General features: G+C 32.3%; 1 protein-coding gene across 11 annotated transcripts in view; it reads left to right on the forward strand.

Annotated features, from left to right (window-relative positions):
* The window catches only part of ZC3H13 (zinc finger CCCH-type containing 13), a 113488-nt gene that overhangs the window by 42491 nt on the left and 52777 nt on the right, over positions 1-18220 (forward strand). For 6 of the 11 annotated variants that reach the window (XM_039839467.1, XM_039839471.1, XM_039839472.1 and 3 more), the window contains exons 8-10: positions 1599-1655; positions 2551-2748; positions 16785-17095. In XM_039839467.1, the coding sequence (XP_039695401.1) occupies positions 1599-1655; positions 2551-2748; positions 16785-17095 (566 nt within the window). The remainder of the gene's footprint in view (positions 1-1598; positions 1656-2550; positions 2749-16784; positions 17096-18220) is intronic. The other 5 variants (XM_039839477.1, XM_039839473.1, XM_039839476.1 and 2 more) reach the window with 1 other exon arrangement.

The following is an 18220-nucleotide window of genomic DNA, read 5'->3' on the forward strand; positions in this document are numbered from 1 at the left end:
TTAATCCCCAAATGTGAGTGTAACACACAGAAGTTTATTTCTCACTCAAGTGAAATCAAATGTATGTTTCTGATTAATAGGTAGCTCTCCTGTATTTGGAAATTCAGTAACCTAGGCTCCTTCTGACCATGACTCTACTTTCTTGGGCTTTCGAGGACACCAGTAAATGGAATGTGCAAATAAAAAAAAAGTAATTGGTGTTTACATTTATATCTATATAGTTTACAACTGACTGGAATATAGAATCTTTTATTAGTTATGTGTAGAGTGGTGTACATCACTTCTACTTACATGCTTTTGGCCAGAATGTGGTCATTTGGTCATATCTGATTTAAAAAAGTTTGGACAGTAAGGTTCAACATTGTGCCCAAGACAAAATTTAGTAAACACTTGTCGTAGGCAGCAATGTAATTCAATTCGTATCGATTATTTTATTTTCAAAATGGTTTTTATAATAAGTTTTGTTGTAGATACCAACTATTGATTAGTTTTTATCTTTTAAGTGGAAAAATATTGAGAAATGCAGACATTTCATCACTTTTAGATACATAAAATATTTGAGTCATCTCATAAATATGCAATGAGATTGTGACTGATATAGTTCATGGCAGAAGACAAAGATGAAAAATAGATTTGGTCATAAATTAGTAATTTCTTTCTTGTTAGGTGGTTGTAATCCTATTTATGATAACGAAATAGGGTTAAAGGACTAAGAACTAAATTTTCTGAATGGCTACCACAAGTCAGTCGCTTTTGTACTGTTATCTTTATAAAAAATTTTATCAGCAGCTTGAGAAAGATACTATCTGTTACCTTTTTATAGCTAAGAAATCTTGGGATTAGAGACCTCAAGGTCACAGGAAGTAAATTCTAGAATTTAGTTTTAGGGCCATCATTTATAAAAATCAATACAGAGTGAAATGAGTACCTAGTGAAAACTTACCAGATACATGAAAAGAAAGGGCTACTTAAAACTTAGTACTCAACTGAACACTCATTGTTGCAGAAAATAGAAACAAATTTAAATACTTCATAATTTTAGACAATTTGAAAAGATATTGCATTGATATGAGAGCAGTTGATGATAAAAATATAAGCCATCTGTGAACAAAGATATTTTGGAAGAATAATAATTTTTAAACTGAATATAGCAGAATAATGAGATTCCCAAATTTAGAATTAGTAGAATGAGTGTTGCTTAGAAGAAAAATTACCAAATTTAAAAACATATTTAGGATATTGGAAAGCAAAAGAGACGGAAATAACAAAACTAAGATATGGAGGAGAGTTCTAGGAGATGCATTATTGTAATAATAATAAAGGACACCAGAGAGGTTTGGGTCATATGGAGAATTAGTGAAATTAATTAAACAGTCCTTGAGGCTTCAGATTGAAATATCTTACTGAGTGCTAGAAAAGGTTAAAAACAGAAAACCTTGATTTATCTTGGTGAAATTTTTTTATTTATAAGGAATAATGTATTATAAGGATCCCAACAGAAAATCTAGGTAACCTGTATAGGAAACAAATCGACTCTTTCGACTTTTCATTCATAACACTAAATAAATACTTACAAGATATTTTGATAATATTTATAGAGCTCTGAGGGAGAAGAATATTCACACCAAAATGCTGCATTCAGTCAAACTGTTCAGGTATGCAATAAAAACAGATAATTTTGGAGATATAAGGGCTCAAAAGTATACCACTTAGATAAAATTATTTAAAGCACCAAATGAAAGAGAATAATCTGTACCCCAAAATCAATTCTAGGTAGATTAAATGTGAAAGACAAAATTCTAAAATTTTAGGAGACTATCTTTATAATCTAAAAGTTGGGAAAGATTTCTTTAACAAGTCTCAGAAATTTAAATGAATACTTACTAACAGTGCTTAAGATTTCATTTATAATTGATATAATTCTGTGTTCTTTGTAATGATAAAAAATAAATATGAAATATTTACAGAAGTTATAGAACATATTGATACAGGGAAATCCTATATAATTTAATAATCATCTAAATCTACAATTTGTTGTAGAAAGATACCCATACTATATTTAGTACAAAAAATTTACAAAACCTAATAGGATTTTGTGTGGCAGGGGAAGGAGGGAAAGAGAGAGGAAGAGAAAGAGACATTGTGAACATACGTCCAAAGTGTTAACAGTGGTTATCCTTGGGCATTGGAATTATAGATGATTTTTACTTTCTTAATCTACTTTTCTACATAAGCTAAAAAAAAAAAAAAAAAAAAATTTAGTTCATACAGTTGTTTTACTTTACATTACTTTTTTTCTGAATCTATTCCTACTCCTCTTCTGTCTTTTATTTAATAAGTAGTGTTAATGAAATAAGTAGCAAGTAAATTATTTCTTTGCTCATTTCTGTTTTTTCTAGATATTGATTACTAGCATACAAAATACTAAAAGGCATGTTATTGAAAGGATTGCTGCCATTTAAAAAATGTGCTTTGTTAAAATAAAAAAAATAGCCATTTGATCTTACGAAAGTATTTAGACTTTTAATAATAACTTTGTGTTACCTTCAGGAATTCAAAAAGCAGCCAAAGTAAAAAGAAAGGACCTCGTACTCCTAGTCCACCCCCTCCTATACAGGAAGATATTGCTTTGGGGAAAAAAAATAAAGAAAAATATAAAGTAAAAGACAGGATAGAAGAAAAATCAAAAGATGGAAAAGACAGAGGACGAGATTTTGAAAGACAAAGAGAAAAAAGAGACAAGCCCAGGTAAGTAGGATTCTATATTTTTAATAATATTACTTTTGTAGAATCTAAAATACTTTTCAGAATCTTTTAGGCATTACTGTAATGGATTTTTTGGTGTTTTTAACCATGTGTTTTATATTTAATAATTCTCATATTGAGATATGGCTAATTACATAAACTTTAACTTAAAGTTTTTTATCGTGATTAAAAAACAGAAAATTTCCAGTCTTAATCATTTTCAAGTATACAGTTCAGTAGTGTTAAGTATATCACATTGTTATGAAACAGATCTCCACAACTTTTTCATTTTGCAAATCTGAAACTCTGTACCCATTAAACAACTCCCTTTCTCTCTCCCCTCACCACCAGCTCCCCAGCCCCTAGTAACCACCATTCTACTTTCTGTTTCTGTGAATCTGACTACTTTTAGATACATCATTTAATGGGATTGTTTTGTCTTTTCGTTACTGGTTTATTTTGCTTAGCATAATGTCTTCAGGGTTCATCCATGTTGTAGTGTGACAGGATTGCCTTCCTTTTTAAGGCTGAATGATATTCCATTGTCTGTATATGCCACATTTTGTTTATCCATTCTTAACGTCGATGGACATGTGGGTTGCTTCCACTTTTTGGCTATTGTGAATAGTGCTGTTATGAAAATGGATATGCAGATATCTCTTCAAGACCCCTCTTTCAGTTTTTTTGGATATATACTCAAGTAGAATTGCTGGATCATATGGTAGTTATTTTTTGCTTTTTGGATAGTAGCAATTTTAATGGATATGAGGTGATAGCTCATTGTGGTTTTAATTTGCATTTCATCAGTAATTAAAGATATTGAGCATCTTTTCACATGCTTGTTGGCCATTTGTGTATTATCTTTGGAATAAGGTCTGTATAACTCTGTTCCCATTTTTTTAATCGAGTAATTTGATTTTTGTTGTTGAGTGTTAGGAATCCATTATATATTCTGGATATTAACACTTTATCACATACACACTTAGCAAATGTTTTCTCTCTTTTTATAGGTTGCCTTTTTACTCTGTTGGTAGTATCTTTTGCCCAAAAGTTTTTTAGTTAGTTATAGTCCCACTTGTCTATTTTTGTTTTGTTGCCTGTGCTTTCGTTATCATATCTGAGAAATCGTTGCCAACTCCAGTATCATGAGGATTTTCACCTATGTTTTTTGTAGATGTTTTATAGTTTTAGATATTATGTTCAGGTCTTTAATTCCTTTTAAATTAATTTTTGTTTATGATACAAGATAAGGGTCCAACTTCATTGTTTTTGCATGTGAATAACTAGTTTTCTCAGCGCTAATTTTTGAAAAGACCATCCTTTCCCCATTGAGTGGTCTTGGCATCCTTGTTGAAGATCATTTAGCTCTATATGTAAGGATTTATTTCTAGGCTCTCTGTTCTACTCATTTGGTTTTGGTCTGTTTGTCTGTCTGTATTCTATCTAGTACCACACTTTTGATTACTTAGGCTTTGTAATACATTTCAAAATCAGGGTGAGTTTTCTCACTTTATTCATTCTTTTAAAAATTATTTTGGCTAATCAGGGTCCCTTGAAATTCCAAATAAATTTTAGGATGAACTTTTATATTTCAGCAAAAAAAAAAAATGCAATTGGAACTTTGATAGCAATTGTGTCTAATCTGTAGATCACTTTGGATAGTATGTACATCTTAATATTAAGTCATATAATCCATGAGCACAGAATGTCTTCCCATTTATTTGTGTCTTTAATTTTTCTTGGCAATATTTCACAGTTTTCACTATACAAGTATTTGAATTCATTAGTTAGGTTTATTTCAAAGTAATATATTTTTTATGCTGTTATAAATGGAATCGCTTTTTTAATTTCCTTTTCTGATTGTTTATTGTTAGTATATAGATACACAACTGGTTTTTGCATGTTGATTTTGTATCCTGCCACTGTGCTAAATTTATTGTAACAGATTTTTGTTTTGTTTTATTTGTGGAATCTGTAGAGTTTTCTACATATAAGATCATGCTACCTCTGAACAAAAATAATTTTACTTCTTTCTTTTTTTTACTTCTTAATTTTACTTCTTTCTTTCTTTTTCTTGCCTAATTGCTCTGGCTAGAACTTCCAATACTATGTTGAATATAAGTGAGAGTGTCTATCCTTACCTTGTTCCTGATCTTAGAGAAAAAGTTTTCAGTCTTTCACCAATTGAATTTGTTGTTCCCTGTGGGTTTTTCATAAATGGCTTTTGTTATGTTGAAATAGTATCTTTGCGTTCTTAGTTTGTTGAGTTGTTTTTATCATGAAAATGTTTTGAATGTTATCAGATATTTTCCTGCGTCTATTAAGATAATCATGTTTTTTTTCTTCATTCTGTTAATGTGGTGTAGTACATTAATTTTCTTATGTTGAACCATCTTTGCATTCTAGGAATAAATTCTATTTTGTCTTGGTATATAATCTTTTTAATGTGGTTTGCTAGTACTTTGTCAAGGATTTTTGTATCAGTATTTATCAGGAATATTGGTATGTAATTTTCTTTTCCTGTAGTATTTTTGTCTGGTTTGGTACCAGGGTAATATGGCCTCATAGAATGAGCTGGGAAGTATTCCTTCCTTTTTGGAAATTTTTTGGAAAAGTTTCAGAGGATTAGTATTAATCCTTTAAATGTTTGATAGAATTCCCAAGTGAATCCATCTGGTCTTGGGCTTTTCTTGGGAGGTTTTTAATTACTACATCAATCTCTTTACTCATTGTTGGTCTGTTTGAATTTTCTGTTGCTTAATGATTCAGTCTAGGGCAGTTGTGTGTTTCTAGGAATTTATCCAGTTCTAAGTCAGCCAATTAGTTGGTATACAGTTGTTCATAGTATTCTCCTTTTTATTTCTGTGGCATCAGTTTTATCGGATGCTCTTTCCTCATTTTAGTTATTTGAGTCTTCTTTTTTTTTCTTAATCTAGTTTAGGAATTTGTTATTTTGTTAATCTTTTCAAAAATCCAACTTAGTTTTATTGATTATTTTTATTTTTTTAAATTTCAGTCTCTGCTCCAATCTGTTATTTTTTTCCTTCTGCTAGCTTTGGATTTAGTTTGTTCTTTTTCTTTTTATTGTAATTTCTTGAAGTGTAAAGTTAGGTTGTTGATTTGAGATCTTATTTCTGTGTATGTATTTGTAGCTGTAGAGTTCTCTCTTAATTTCAGTATGTTGTTTTTTATTTTCATTTGTCTCGAGGTTGTTTCTAATTTCCTTTGTGACATCTTTTTTTGACTCATTGATTACGAGTGTGTTGTTTAATTCTCCTTATATTTGTGTATTTTTCAGGTTTCCTTGTGCTGTTTATTTTGAGTTTTATTCTATTGTGATCAAAAAAGATACTTTATGATTTTAGTTTTCTTGAATTTGTTAAGACTTGTTTGCGGCATAAAATGTGGTCTATCCTGGAGAATGTTTCATGTGTACTTGAGGAGAATATATATTCTGCTGTGGTTGAGTGAAGTGTTCCTATGTGTATTTTAGATTCAGTTGATCTGTAATATTGTTCAGATCCACTTTCCTTACTGAACTTTTTTTTGTTGATAAACATTAACTTTTTGATGTAAATATAAGAAATCTGACCATTGAAAGAGATGAGAACCTTCTGAAAATGTTTTTATTTTGAAATTTAATAATTGTATCAAATTTTAGAATTTAGGACACTGCATTGATTTTGATTCTGTGTATTTTAATAAATTCTCATTAACCAGTTTTTGTCTACTCTAAAGATAGTACTTCTTAAAGGTCTGTATTCAAAACTGACAAATTATAAATTCTTGATTTTTAAAATTTATTTAAATCTACTTAAGAACAAATTCCTTTTTGTAAAAATCAACTTTGAGGTAATATTTTTATGGTTCACAAGATTTTTGAAATGCTTACAAATCTGATAGGGATGATTTTCCATTGTTAATTTTTCAATTTATTTCATGAAATGAGTATTTCCTCCAGGAAAAAAATTCAGCTCTTTAGAGGGCTCTCAGTGTATTTTCTTCCTGAGTTATAGTGTAATGTAAAATGTACCTGCCTTGAATTTACACAAATACGAACTTGTTTCTTGGCACTGCCAGTTACTTGATGTGAGACCGTGAATAAGTTATTTTCTTTGAGCCTCTATTTACTCAACTAAAATATGCAGGAAACTACCTCATAGGTTGAGGTGAGAGTTAAATGAGATAAAGCTTAAAAAAGCGAGCACAGTGCTCAATAAATATACTCTTTATTTTTCTGTTTTAACAATTACAGTGTAGTAATATTTTTAAGTGCCTTTCCATTTATAGGTTTCATTTAAACTACAAATGTAGCCATAAAATTATTTAGTTTTTTTTTCTGATTTTTGCACTTTTTTCCTAACTGATACTTAACGCAGTATCAGTTAGATTTAGAATCAGGTATTAGAAATAAGGACTCAGTTTGGGAGGCTTAAGTACATAAGACAGTAGTGCCGAAGCTTAGCTGCACATTGGAATCAACTGAGTCTTTAAAATGTATTGATACCTGATTCCATTTCCCAGATATTCTGATTTATTTAGTATGAGGAGCCTCCTCGGTGTCCAGATTTTTAAAAACTCACTGAGTGAATCAAATGTTCAGGGACCATAAAGTTGGGAACCATAAATGGTTTTATTCTCTCATTTAAAGAAACTTGGAGGGAGGTGATCCAAGACTGATACACTGTTCTACAAAGTCATTAATGATCTAGGTACTGTCTTTCTTCCTTGTGCATGCTTCCTTTTTCAGGATTTTCTCACGGTTAAATATTATTGCATAGTCTTTGCATACATCTTCCAGGCAGCAGAAAAAAATGAAGGGAAGAAAGCCTTAATCTTCCTGAAAGTCTCACACACTATTTCAACTTATATCTGATTGGCCAGAATTTAGTCATATGGCTACATCTAGCTATCAATGAGTCTTGGAAATGTAATCCTTTAGCTGGTGTATAGCTCATTCGAGTAAAATTGGGGTTACTAAATAGCAAGGAGAGAATAGATGTTGGGATAGGTCATTGCAGTCTCTGCTACTCTTGTGAGATGCCATTTCTGCTCATGTTTTTAAGTGACAAGATCATTAAAGTAAAAGGAGTGTTGTCTGGCCCTTTATCTGGAAAGTTCTGTGAACTGATATTTGTAATATTATTCAGGATAAAGTATCTACCCAGTAAGCAGTTACTACCTCTAGAATTTGAATTACTTTCCTTCTAAACTTTCATTAGCCACAGTAACTCTGTTAAGAATATACTGTATTCCTAGAATATTTGTTCATTTGAGTAACACTAAATTATATCTCATAATTGCTTTGAAGTGAATAATTTGGAGGCCACAGTTATAGGAATGTTTTTATCAGTGTCTTTCAGTTTGACTAGTAGACTTTACTCAGGTACGATTTATTTATCTAATATTGATCAAAACCTGAATACCACTTGTTTACTTTTTTAAAAGCCTTATGGATTTATTTTATTTCTCTGTTCTTAGGAAATGTAGCATTTTCCAATAATATTTTTTAAAAATAAACTTTTCATGACCTACTCTGTACAGAAAATAGTAGAATCTTGATTAGTTGGAACTGAACTAAATCATTTTTATTCTGTAATTTGTTTGAGATGTAACTCACAGGAAAGCTCAAATTGAATATTTAGTCAGAAAATCACTTGTGATGGGTATATTTCATATCAATATTCCTAACATAACCTATTATATTTAGATAATCCTAAAGTGGATGTTTACAGTGATGTTTCAATGGACCTGTAATATCTTCTTTTTCCGTGAAAATCTGTATCCTTTATTCTTGCTGAATCAGGAAAGTTAACCTATATTATATCAGTGGATTAAACAGACAAAAACATTATGGATAGCAGTTAGCCAGAGAAATTAGCTAACAATTGCATATAGCTTGTTCTGCTGGATATTTGGTTAAATGTGGTTTCACTGATGAGTAATATGTTTTAATCAAAATGCTAGGTTGCAGAATGTTGTGGTTAAATGAGAAGATAGTATTAAGAACATAGATCGTTTTTTTAAAAAATCACTTTTTTATCATTACTAGAATTTGGAAGAAATCTGTTTTACTTCTTGGATAGGAGTATAAATGCCTGCATGAATCTTTCCTAGATTTGAAAAACAGATGTGGTCATCTAAAGCTTGTTGGCTTCGACTTCAACTTAGTAAAATAAGCAAATTACCAAATCGATAGTCCTGTTTCCTTTCAGTGATCACACCCATTTATCAAAATAATTAAAATCAGAATGTTTCAGATCTTTGACAAAGAATATCATCTATTGGATTTATTCTTTGATTTATTAGTATTTAACATTTATGTTCAAAGACCATGCATAGTCTGGACTGGTGAATCTCATCCTGTGGCCATTAACTATAGGACAGGGAGGAATCCATGTGTGTGCCAAGCATTTTATATACATAGACTGAATTGATAGATTCTTGAGTAAGTAATGTACTAATGTTGCTTAATTGTATACAGAGGATGGAAAAAATGTTACGTTATTTCACACAAATAAAAATAGAATAGTATGAAGATCCTTTTATATCCATCTTGTTTCATCCACACCCCTGTCTACCTCCCCCCTCCAGTATTATTTTGAAGTATGTCCTGGACATTTTATCATTTTATTTGTATATATTTAAGCATATCTCTCCAAGAAAAGACACTTACAGTATCACATGTAAAATAAAAAAAGGAAAATAATGTAATTTTAAAATATAAATTTTAAAAGCATTGATGAATCTGTAGTATCTTTTATCATATTTTCCCAATTAACGGATATCGACACATACATCATGAAGGTATGCAAACATTTTAATATTAAAATGGAACCTTTGTATTCAGTTTGAGAATTGCTTGTCTGAGGCATTGTCTTTTTTCTGCATTTAATTGAGCCCTGTCTATAGACCTAAAAGGTGTTTTCATGTGAATGGTAATTTAGGCTAGGAATATAAAATTAAGGCACTTAAAGAAATGTGATATAACTGAACATAATTATATAATACACTAAATTTATAGTAGACGTGTTAAAAATGAATTTTATAAATATCAAAATAACTCAGTTGTGTTGGAAATTTTTAAAAAAGCCTTCCACATTTAGTCCAATTGATCAAGGCTAGGACTCTCATTTGTAAGTGTGATATTGGGACGATTTATTGAGCCAGAATCTAGAGTGGCATTTATGTCCTTAAAAGTTGTACTTTTACCCTTTTCCAACATGCTTGGTGGAATTAAGACTTGAAGTTGTTCTTCAGCAGTGTCAGAGGCTTTCAGTATCAGAAAGTGATTGAGAAGTTAGTCCTGTTCCAATAATTGGTCTAATTAGAAATACATAAGATAGTAAATGGAGGCCAAAATTCACTTAGATAAAAATGTGGGGTTGTGTTATATGTGGTGAGATTAATTAAATAACGGACTCCTAGCTGCATCATCAAAATCCATCTCAATTTGGGTGTAGGTTTGGTGCCGTCTGGTGGTAATTTTTACACTGACAGTTAAATGACTAAGTAGGACTTGTAGGACAGTGGCAGGGATTTCAGGAATCCTTCTTTGACACCCATTTCATTGGCCTGAGCTGAGGAAATGTTGAATCTGGGAAATTGGACCAGGGCTTGAGAACCGTTCTTAATTTCCCTCTTTCCCAAGACTGGATTGTGTATTTCTTGGCGTGGTCTGGTCTTCTCCTTCATCTGTTACTACCCCAGCCTATCCTAGGAGTAAGTAAGAACTTTAACTTGCTCCACAAAGCAGAGGACAGGAGCCAGTTGCAGTTGTCTTAATTCATGTTATGCTGGTGTGTGTTGTTTCTGGGTTTTACTGCATTTGGAATACTGAGTCCCTTATTCCTAGAGTTTAAAAACAATTTCCTCATGTGCCAGGGATACTAAGTACTTGTCTCCTCTGACTCTCGATCACAGTGGTAGGTATAGTTTTTATAAGTCATTTGATTGAATAAGTCTACGTAAGGCTCCTGAACCAGATCCTGAAAAATATATTATTTAAATAGTAAATAGTTCTGGCTTCGAATAGCATTGAAGGATGTGTTGATTTAGGGATTATCTTAACATTCTTTTTTCCTACATAAATGCAAAAATAAAATCTAACCAAAATTATTAGTACTTGGCTTAAATTTCCTTGTATTATCTAGAACTTCTTATTCTTTTGCTTGAATCGAAAGTATCATTATGTATATTTACGGAGGAGATATCTTTCACAAGATTCCTATAGACAAAAGTATTCTCCTATTTCTGTAGATTATTCAGTTAGAAATGATTCTCCTTCCAGGGAGTATTTATCATGCTCCAAAGGAACAGCAAGCTACTCGGTCTGAAATAAATCACACAGAAGTGTTTTCTTTTTCCATCTTCATATTTATTTAGGCAAGTAAGATCTTGTTAGATTTTGAATGACATGTTCCTGCCTAAAACTCTGTAGTGATTTCCTTCATCCTTAGAATAAAACCAGACTTTTACGTGACCTAGAAGAATTCATATCATCCGACCCCTGGCTACTCTCTGACCCTCTCTCATGAATTGTACTTGTCTTCTGCTCAGACAGTTCTTCTCTCAGATTTTCAGCTTTTGGCTCAACTATCATCTCAGTAAAGGCCCTTTTCGTAATAAGCGATCTGAAGTAGTTCCCCTGACAAACTTTTTTTTGGACCTAACATTTTCTATTTCTTTTGGACCTAACAGTTTCTATTTCATTACCCTGCTTTATAGACTTTGCTGCATTAGTTAGCTGAAATTGCCTTGCTTTATTGTTTGTGGGCTACTCCTAGACCCCGTAGTTAAGACAAACTGGTTTTCAGGCCTCTACCTCAGTTACCTTGTAGGATTGTTGTCATAAAGATGAAATGAGTTAATATACATAAAGCACTTAAAGCATCGTACATAGTGGCAATGTGTGTGTTACCTGCTACTATTAGCATTATCGGCATGATTATGTCAGTGGTTTTGTCTGCCATCTTCACTTCTCTGCTTGGAACAGAGAAAGTATTCACTTAATATTTGTTCAGTGAATTAAAATGACTTATTTTACATAAGGATAAATTTCTTATGTAAAATAATAAAGCCTAAATATTTCTGTGTGTAATGTGTATCCTGTTGTGCTATATTTTACCACTTAAAAGAGTTGATTTTGATTTTGTGCATAGTCCATTTGTTTCTTGTTTTAAAGTATTCTTTGCATGATGATTTTAACAGTTGAATAATGAATGTTAGTTACAATATATATTTTCATATTTGAGAAATAAAAATTATTGACAGAAAAGATGGTGTTTCTAATTTTAAGAAAGTCTAGGGTAAACATTGGTTTGTAGGTGAAATTACTTGGATCTTGAATAAGAGGAATTTTTAATTTCTTAACCTTTCACATTTTTCCCTCAAATGAAATAGACCCCGAATATTCTCATTTCACATCATGTCCTAATTATAGAAGCATTAAAAAGCTTTTGATAGGAACCAAGTCAGGCTAAAGATCGTCTTTCCCTTTGTGCTATAAATCACATTGCTCTTGCCGGCAGTTCAAATTTCTGTTTTAAGGTCTTGAGCTTCTCTTGGTGCACTAAACTTTCCTTTTTCCTTTATTCGAATTTCAAATGTCATTTCTCTTTTCCCCCTCAGATGAGAAACCAGCCAATTCTAGAGCATAAGACTAATTCATTTGAAACTACTGGTATTCTAAGTGGAAATGTATTTTAATACTGTATATCTCTGCAATAGTCTAGAATCCAAAGCACTAATAATTTTGGTTAGATTTCAAGGTGGTTTTATTAATAAGTCACACTTTATATATATGCAGAATGAATATAATTCTTGTTCCAATCAGGCTCACATCCATAATTTGATCCATCTTGTTTTGGTAACAGATCCTTTCTTTTCACTGTTCAGTCATCAGACTTCAAAGAATGATAACAAGAGAATGTAAAATACTATCTTAGCCAACTTGGGATACTGTTATTACAAAATTCCATGGACTGGGTGGGTCAAACAGCAGACATTTATTTCTCACAGGTGTGGAGGCTGGGAAGTCCAGGGTCAAGGTGCCAGGCAGATTTGCTTCCCGGTGAGGGCCCACTTCAAGATTCATAGACAGCTGTCTTCTCACTGTATCCTCACATGGAAATGGGATGGAGAAAGGGAGAGGGAGCTTGCTCTCTAGCTGTCTGGTCTCTTCCTTTTCAAATAGAATGCTAATCCCATCATGGGAGCCCCACCCTCAGGACCTCATCTAAACCTAATTACTCCCAAAGGCCCCACCTCCAGATACCATCATCTTGAGGGTTGGGGTTTCAGCATAAAAATTTGGGGAGACATAGACATTCAGTCCATAACAGATGCTTAAATCAACAGTTTTCTTAAACTTTTTTTTTCCCCGAAGAATGGGTAAGAAGAAAAATATGGTTAAAAATGATGAAACCATAACTTGACAACACAGTGGTGCTCTGATCTTACTTAATACGATAACTCGATTATCCGAAGCTTGAACTGAAGTTTTTTTTTCTTCCATAGACACTATATTTGAATAGAAATGTGATTGGGCTATGTGTTTTTTAAAGAGAGCATTATGAACTATTTTATTTTTTAAGTATGTGAACTAATCACCAAAGGATATTATAGACATTCTTGAAACAATTTTGAGTATACCTCAGAAATAAACTAAAAATTAATCAAAATGTCACAGAATGTGGAGAGCCAGATTCTTTATTTTATCAATTTAAATATTTCCAAGTTGACTAGAACCTGATGAAATTAAAATTGGAAAGCACCAAACAGTAGTCATTCTAATACTGTCTTGCATTGAATTTTTGTTCAGCAGGATACATTTAAATGGCCATTGATCATAAATGGTTTTCCAAATTAGGATAAGGCCCATGGAGTATTTTTACTAGTATGTTTAAGTACCTATTTAGAATCAATTAAATTATTGTAGCTAATGGCTTAATTTTTTTACATGAGAAAGTAATAACAATTTTTATTTCTATTTAAAAGGGTTTAGTGAAATCACAGATAATGTTTAGGTAAATATGTTCTAGTCAGCTGTTATCTAGAAGGTGTTTTTGTTTATTTGCTTAAATCCATGTTCTGCAAAATTCTTTCAAATATATTGGATTATTTTTGACCCAGTAACACATATTTTATAGCTATAAACCATATATTGGAGCAGTGGTTCTCAACTGGGGGTGGTTTTACCTCTCTGGGACATTTGCAGATATCTGGAGCAATTTCTTATTGTCATAAATGGGGTCGTGGGAGCGGGGGAGATGTACTGGCTTCTAGTATATAGACGCCAGAGTTGCTGCCATACATGCACAGCCACCACAAAAAATTACTGAATACAAAATTTCAGTAGTGTCAAGATTGAGAAATCCCAATTTAGGATTAATAATGATTTTGCCACCATCGATATTAAGAAGTATTTATTGTAGGCATATAAGGTAATTCTAAAATACTTTGACTAGAACTGCAGAATGTTTTCGAACAACCATATACCCTTCAAAATGATTGCTTTGACAAATATGATATTTGGGTATGTGATATCTAGAATGTTATTTTTTAAACATTAGCCCTGTTTTCGGATATTGCACAAATGTGTGTATTCCAGCTCTCCATCGTGCACACATTTTGCATATTTATTGTAGACAGGGCCCTGGACATAACAGATTATAGGAGTGATTGAGATGTGTTTTGTGAGGTTACATGTTATTTCTCTAGCATCAATGAAAAAAGATAATTTGAAGGGAAATCAAGATTTATGAACTATATCTTTGTGCTGCCCAAGGGTGAAGGCACATAATTTAAGATAAAAACTATATAGATAATACCTTCTTTCCTTAACCATAGCATTCTTTCCCCATTCTAAGTGTCAACCCAGGCAGTGCAGACTTTAGATTTTGCTTAGCTCATGACATCTTTTCCCTTTTCCCATAGCTTTGAAATACAAGCATTCTCATAGCTGCTTTCTGTCTAGATTTACGAGCATGTTTTCTCTTTTGCTCTTCGTGGGTTCCCCCTCTCCAAGCACCTATTCACACTGTCAGATATTATCTCTGGTAAGAGCAAATTCTATACTTTAAGTAGACCATCTGTGCTGAAGGGGAATGTTGCCTGAAAAAGGTACTGTGCTTAAAGCCAAAGCTTGGGACAAAGGCAGTGAAAATCTCATCTAGAAGTGTTGCCTCAAGCTGACTTAAAAATCAGTTGGATCTTTAAAAAAATCAACTTATTATTTTATAGCATTTTGAATTAAAATTTATCCTGGAATTACACTTTTAGTTTAATATTTGCATTCATTTTTTTTTTTTCATTTGTTTTTAGAAAAGATTTTCCTTTGGCTAGAAATGAAGGTTCTTTTTAATTTTTTTTTCAAGTACAGTTGGCATACAATATTATATTAGTATCAAGTGTACAACATGGTGATTAGACATTTATATAATTTACAAAGTGATTACCCTAATAGGTCTAGTACTCATCTGACACCATACATAGTTATTACAATATTATTGACTCTATTTCTATGCTGTACTTTACATTCCCATGACTATTTTGTGACTACCAATTTGTACTTCTTAATCCTTTCCCCTTTTTCACCTGTCCCCCAACCCTCCTCCTCCCATCTGACCACCATTAAAATGTTCTCTGTATCAATGAGTTTGTTTTTGTTTTGTTTTGCTCATTTGTTTTTGTTTCGTTTTGTTCATTTATTTTGTTCTTTAGATTCCACAAGTAAGTGAAATCCTGTGGCACTAGTCTTTCTTTGCCTGACTCCACACAACACAATACCCTCTAGGTTTATCTGTGTTGTTGCAAATGGCAAGATTTCATTCCTTTTTTATGACTGAGTAATGTTCCAATTTATATATTTAGCACTTCTTTATCCGTTCCTTCATTAATGAATACCCAGGTTGCCTCCGTGTTTTGGCTGCTATAAATAATGCTGCAATGAACATATGGATCCACATGTCCCTTCAAAGTAGTGTTTTGATTTTCTTTGGATAATAAATACACAGAAGTGGGATTACTGGGTCCTTCATCTCTTGTTACAGCTTTTGTTTTAAAGTCTGTTTTATTTGGTATAAGTATTGCAATCCTAGCTTTTCTTGTTTCCATTTTTATGAAATACCACTTTCTGTCTCTTTATTTTCAGTCTTCATGTCTTTCAATCTGAAGTGAGTGTCTTGTAGGCAGCATATGTAAGGATCTTTGTTTCTTATCCATTTATTCACCCTATATTTTGATTTGAACATTTAATTTATTTACATTTAAAGTAATTGTTGATAAATATAAAGTTATTGCCATTATATTTTTGATATTTTTTTAAAATTCTTCTCCATGAAGTCCCTTTACCATTTCTTGTAATACTGCTTTGGTGGTGATGAACTCCTTTAGCTTTTGCTTGTCTAAGAAGTTTTATCTGTCCTTTAATTCTTAATAGCCTTACTGGTTAGAATAATCTTGGTTGTAGGTCCTTGCTTTTCATTACCTTGAATATTTTCTGCCAATCCCTTCTGGCCTGCAAAGTTTCTATTGAAACATCAGCTGACAGTCTTATGGGAGCTCCCTTGTATATAACTAACTGTTTTTTTCTCTTGATGCTTTTAAGAATCTCTCTTTATCTTTAACCTTTGGCATTTTAATTATGATGTATCTTGGTGTGAGCTGCTTTGGGATCATCATGTTTGAGACTCTGTGCTTTTTGGACTTATATGGCTATTTTCTTCACTAGGTTAGGGAAGTTTTTCATCATTATTTCTTCAAATAGATTTTCAGTTCTTTGCTCTCTGTCTTCTCCATCTGGTATCCCTATAATGTGAATGTTGGTACACTTGATGGTATCCCAGAGGCCCCTTAAACTGTCCTCAGTTTTTTGGATTCTTTATTCTTACTGCTGTTTCGATGGGGTGTTTTTTGCTACCTATTTTCTAAATCACGGATTTGATGCTTTGCTTCATCTAATCTATTTGATTCTAAGATATTCTTTCAGTTATTGTTCTTAATTTCTGACTAGTTATTGATGTTGTTTTTCCTTATAGGTCTACTTCCCCTGCAGGACAGCATCATTCTCCTATATCTTCTAGACATCACTCATCTTCCTCACAATCAGGATCATCTATTCAAAGACATTCTCCTTCTCCTCGTCGAAAAAGAACTCCTTCACCATCTTATCAGAGGACAATAACTCCACCTTTACGACGCTCTCCTTCTCCTTATCCTTCACATTCTCTCTCTTCTCCTCAGAGAAAGCAAAGTCCCCCAAGACATCGCTCTCCAATGCGGGAAAAAGTGAGGCATGATCATGAGCGAATTTCACAGTCTCATGATCGACGTCATGAAAGGAGGGAAGGTATGCACTGTACTTTATCTTGATTTTTTTAAAAGTTATTTTACTTAAGTAGCTGTGTTCTTTATTTAAAACTTGGACATTCAGGTTTATTGTTATCATAGGGAATAAAAGAGAACTGTGTTATATAAATTCTTTTGTAACACAGAAGAAAGTTCTTGAGGGCTGTAGGAGGTGCTTAATAACTCAGGAATGTAGGCTCTTAAAATATGTATAAGTATGCATTTATTCTAACTTGATGCTGTCTTTAAGATGTTTTACTTGACTACCTTCCAGAAATTTGGGGGTTTCTTATTCTTAGAGTACCCTTCTAATTGCTTAGTTATTTCTTTTAAAAAAGAAAAAAAAAAGAGGTGAAAGAAAAGGAGCAAGCCAGGTCCAGAGTTTGAAAACATACGTGTTTTGGTAAAGATGTGAGGGCTGGGGGAACATTTAGAATGTCAGTACAAACTAAGTGATCAGTTTTTCAGGTGTAGCTCAAGAAAGAAGTAAGCAAAGCAATTTTCCTTTCTAGATTCCTGAAAATTAAGTTAACTTTGGGTATGCTACTTCCTTTTTCAATCTGAAATGCTATTATTACTTGGCAGTACAGTGTAATGTCTCACATCTCTTTCTGCACTTTTTGTCTAAGCTTCTTGTCCTTGTTTATTTACCTTTACAAGTCCCCCCTGCCCCAAACTTTTTCTTAGTTTTCGAATATAACAAACACTCAGGAAATACTTGCTTATTTGCAACAACGTGTCTGTTTATACGTGTTTTCAAAGCTTGTCTGTGAGTATAGTATAACAATCTCCTACAAAACATGTTGAACTTAGTTATTCTCTTCTTATCAACACTGTAAGCGATAACTAATCAAGTTCTTTTATTCAAGAAAATGATGGTTGCATAGGTAGGGACTGGAGAGAACACCTATTTTATAGAATTATCTCTTGTATCCATGATTTTGGAACCAGATTAGCACAACAGTATTTATGGAACATTGATAAGATGAGAAAATTCTTTTATACCTGTCTATTAATTTTAATAAGATTTAGCATTAGAGTTGACTAAGAATATAATATTCATTTAGCGACTATTTACTGAATGAAAACTCTTTTATTATTTTAAAACATAAGTTTTAAACATGCT

Source organism: Pteropus medius, unplaced genomic scaffold, assembly GCF_902729225.1.
Source record: "Pteropus medius unplaced genomic scaffold, Ma_sr-lr_union100, whole genome shotgun sequence".
In the NCBI taxonomy this organism is placed as follows: domain Eukaryota; kingdom Metazoa; phylum Chordata; class Mammalia; order Chiroptera; family Pteropodidae; genus Pteropus; species Pteropus medius.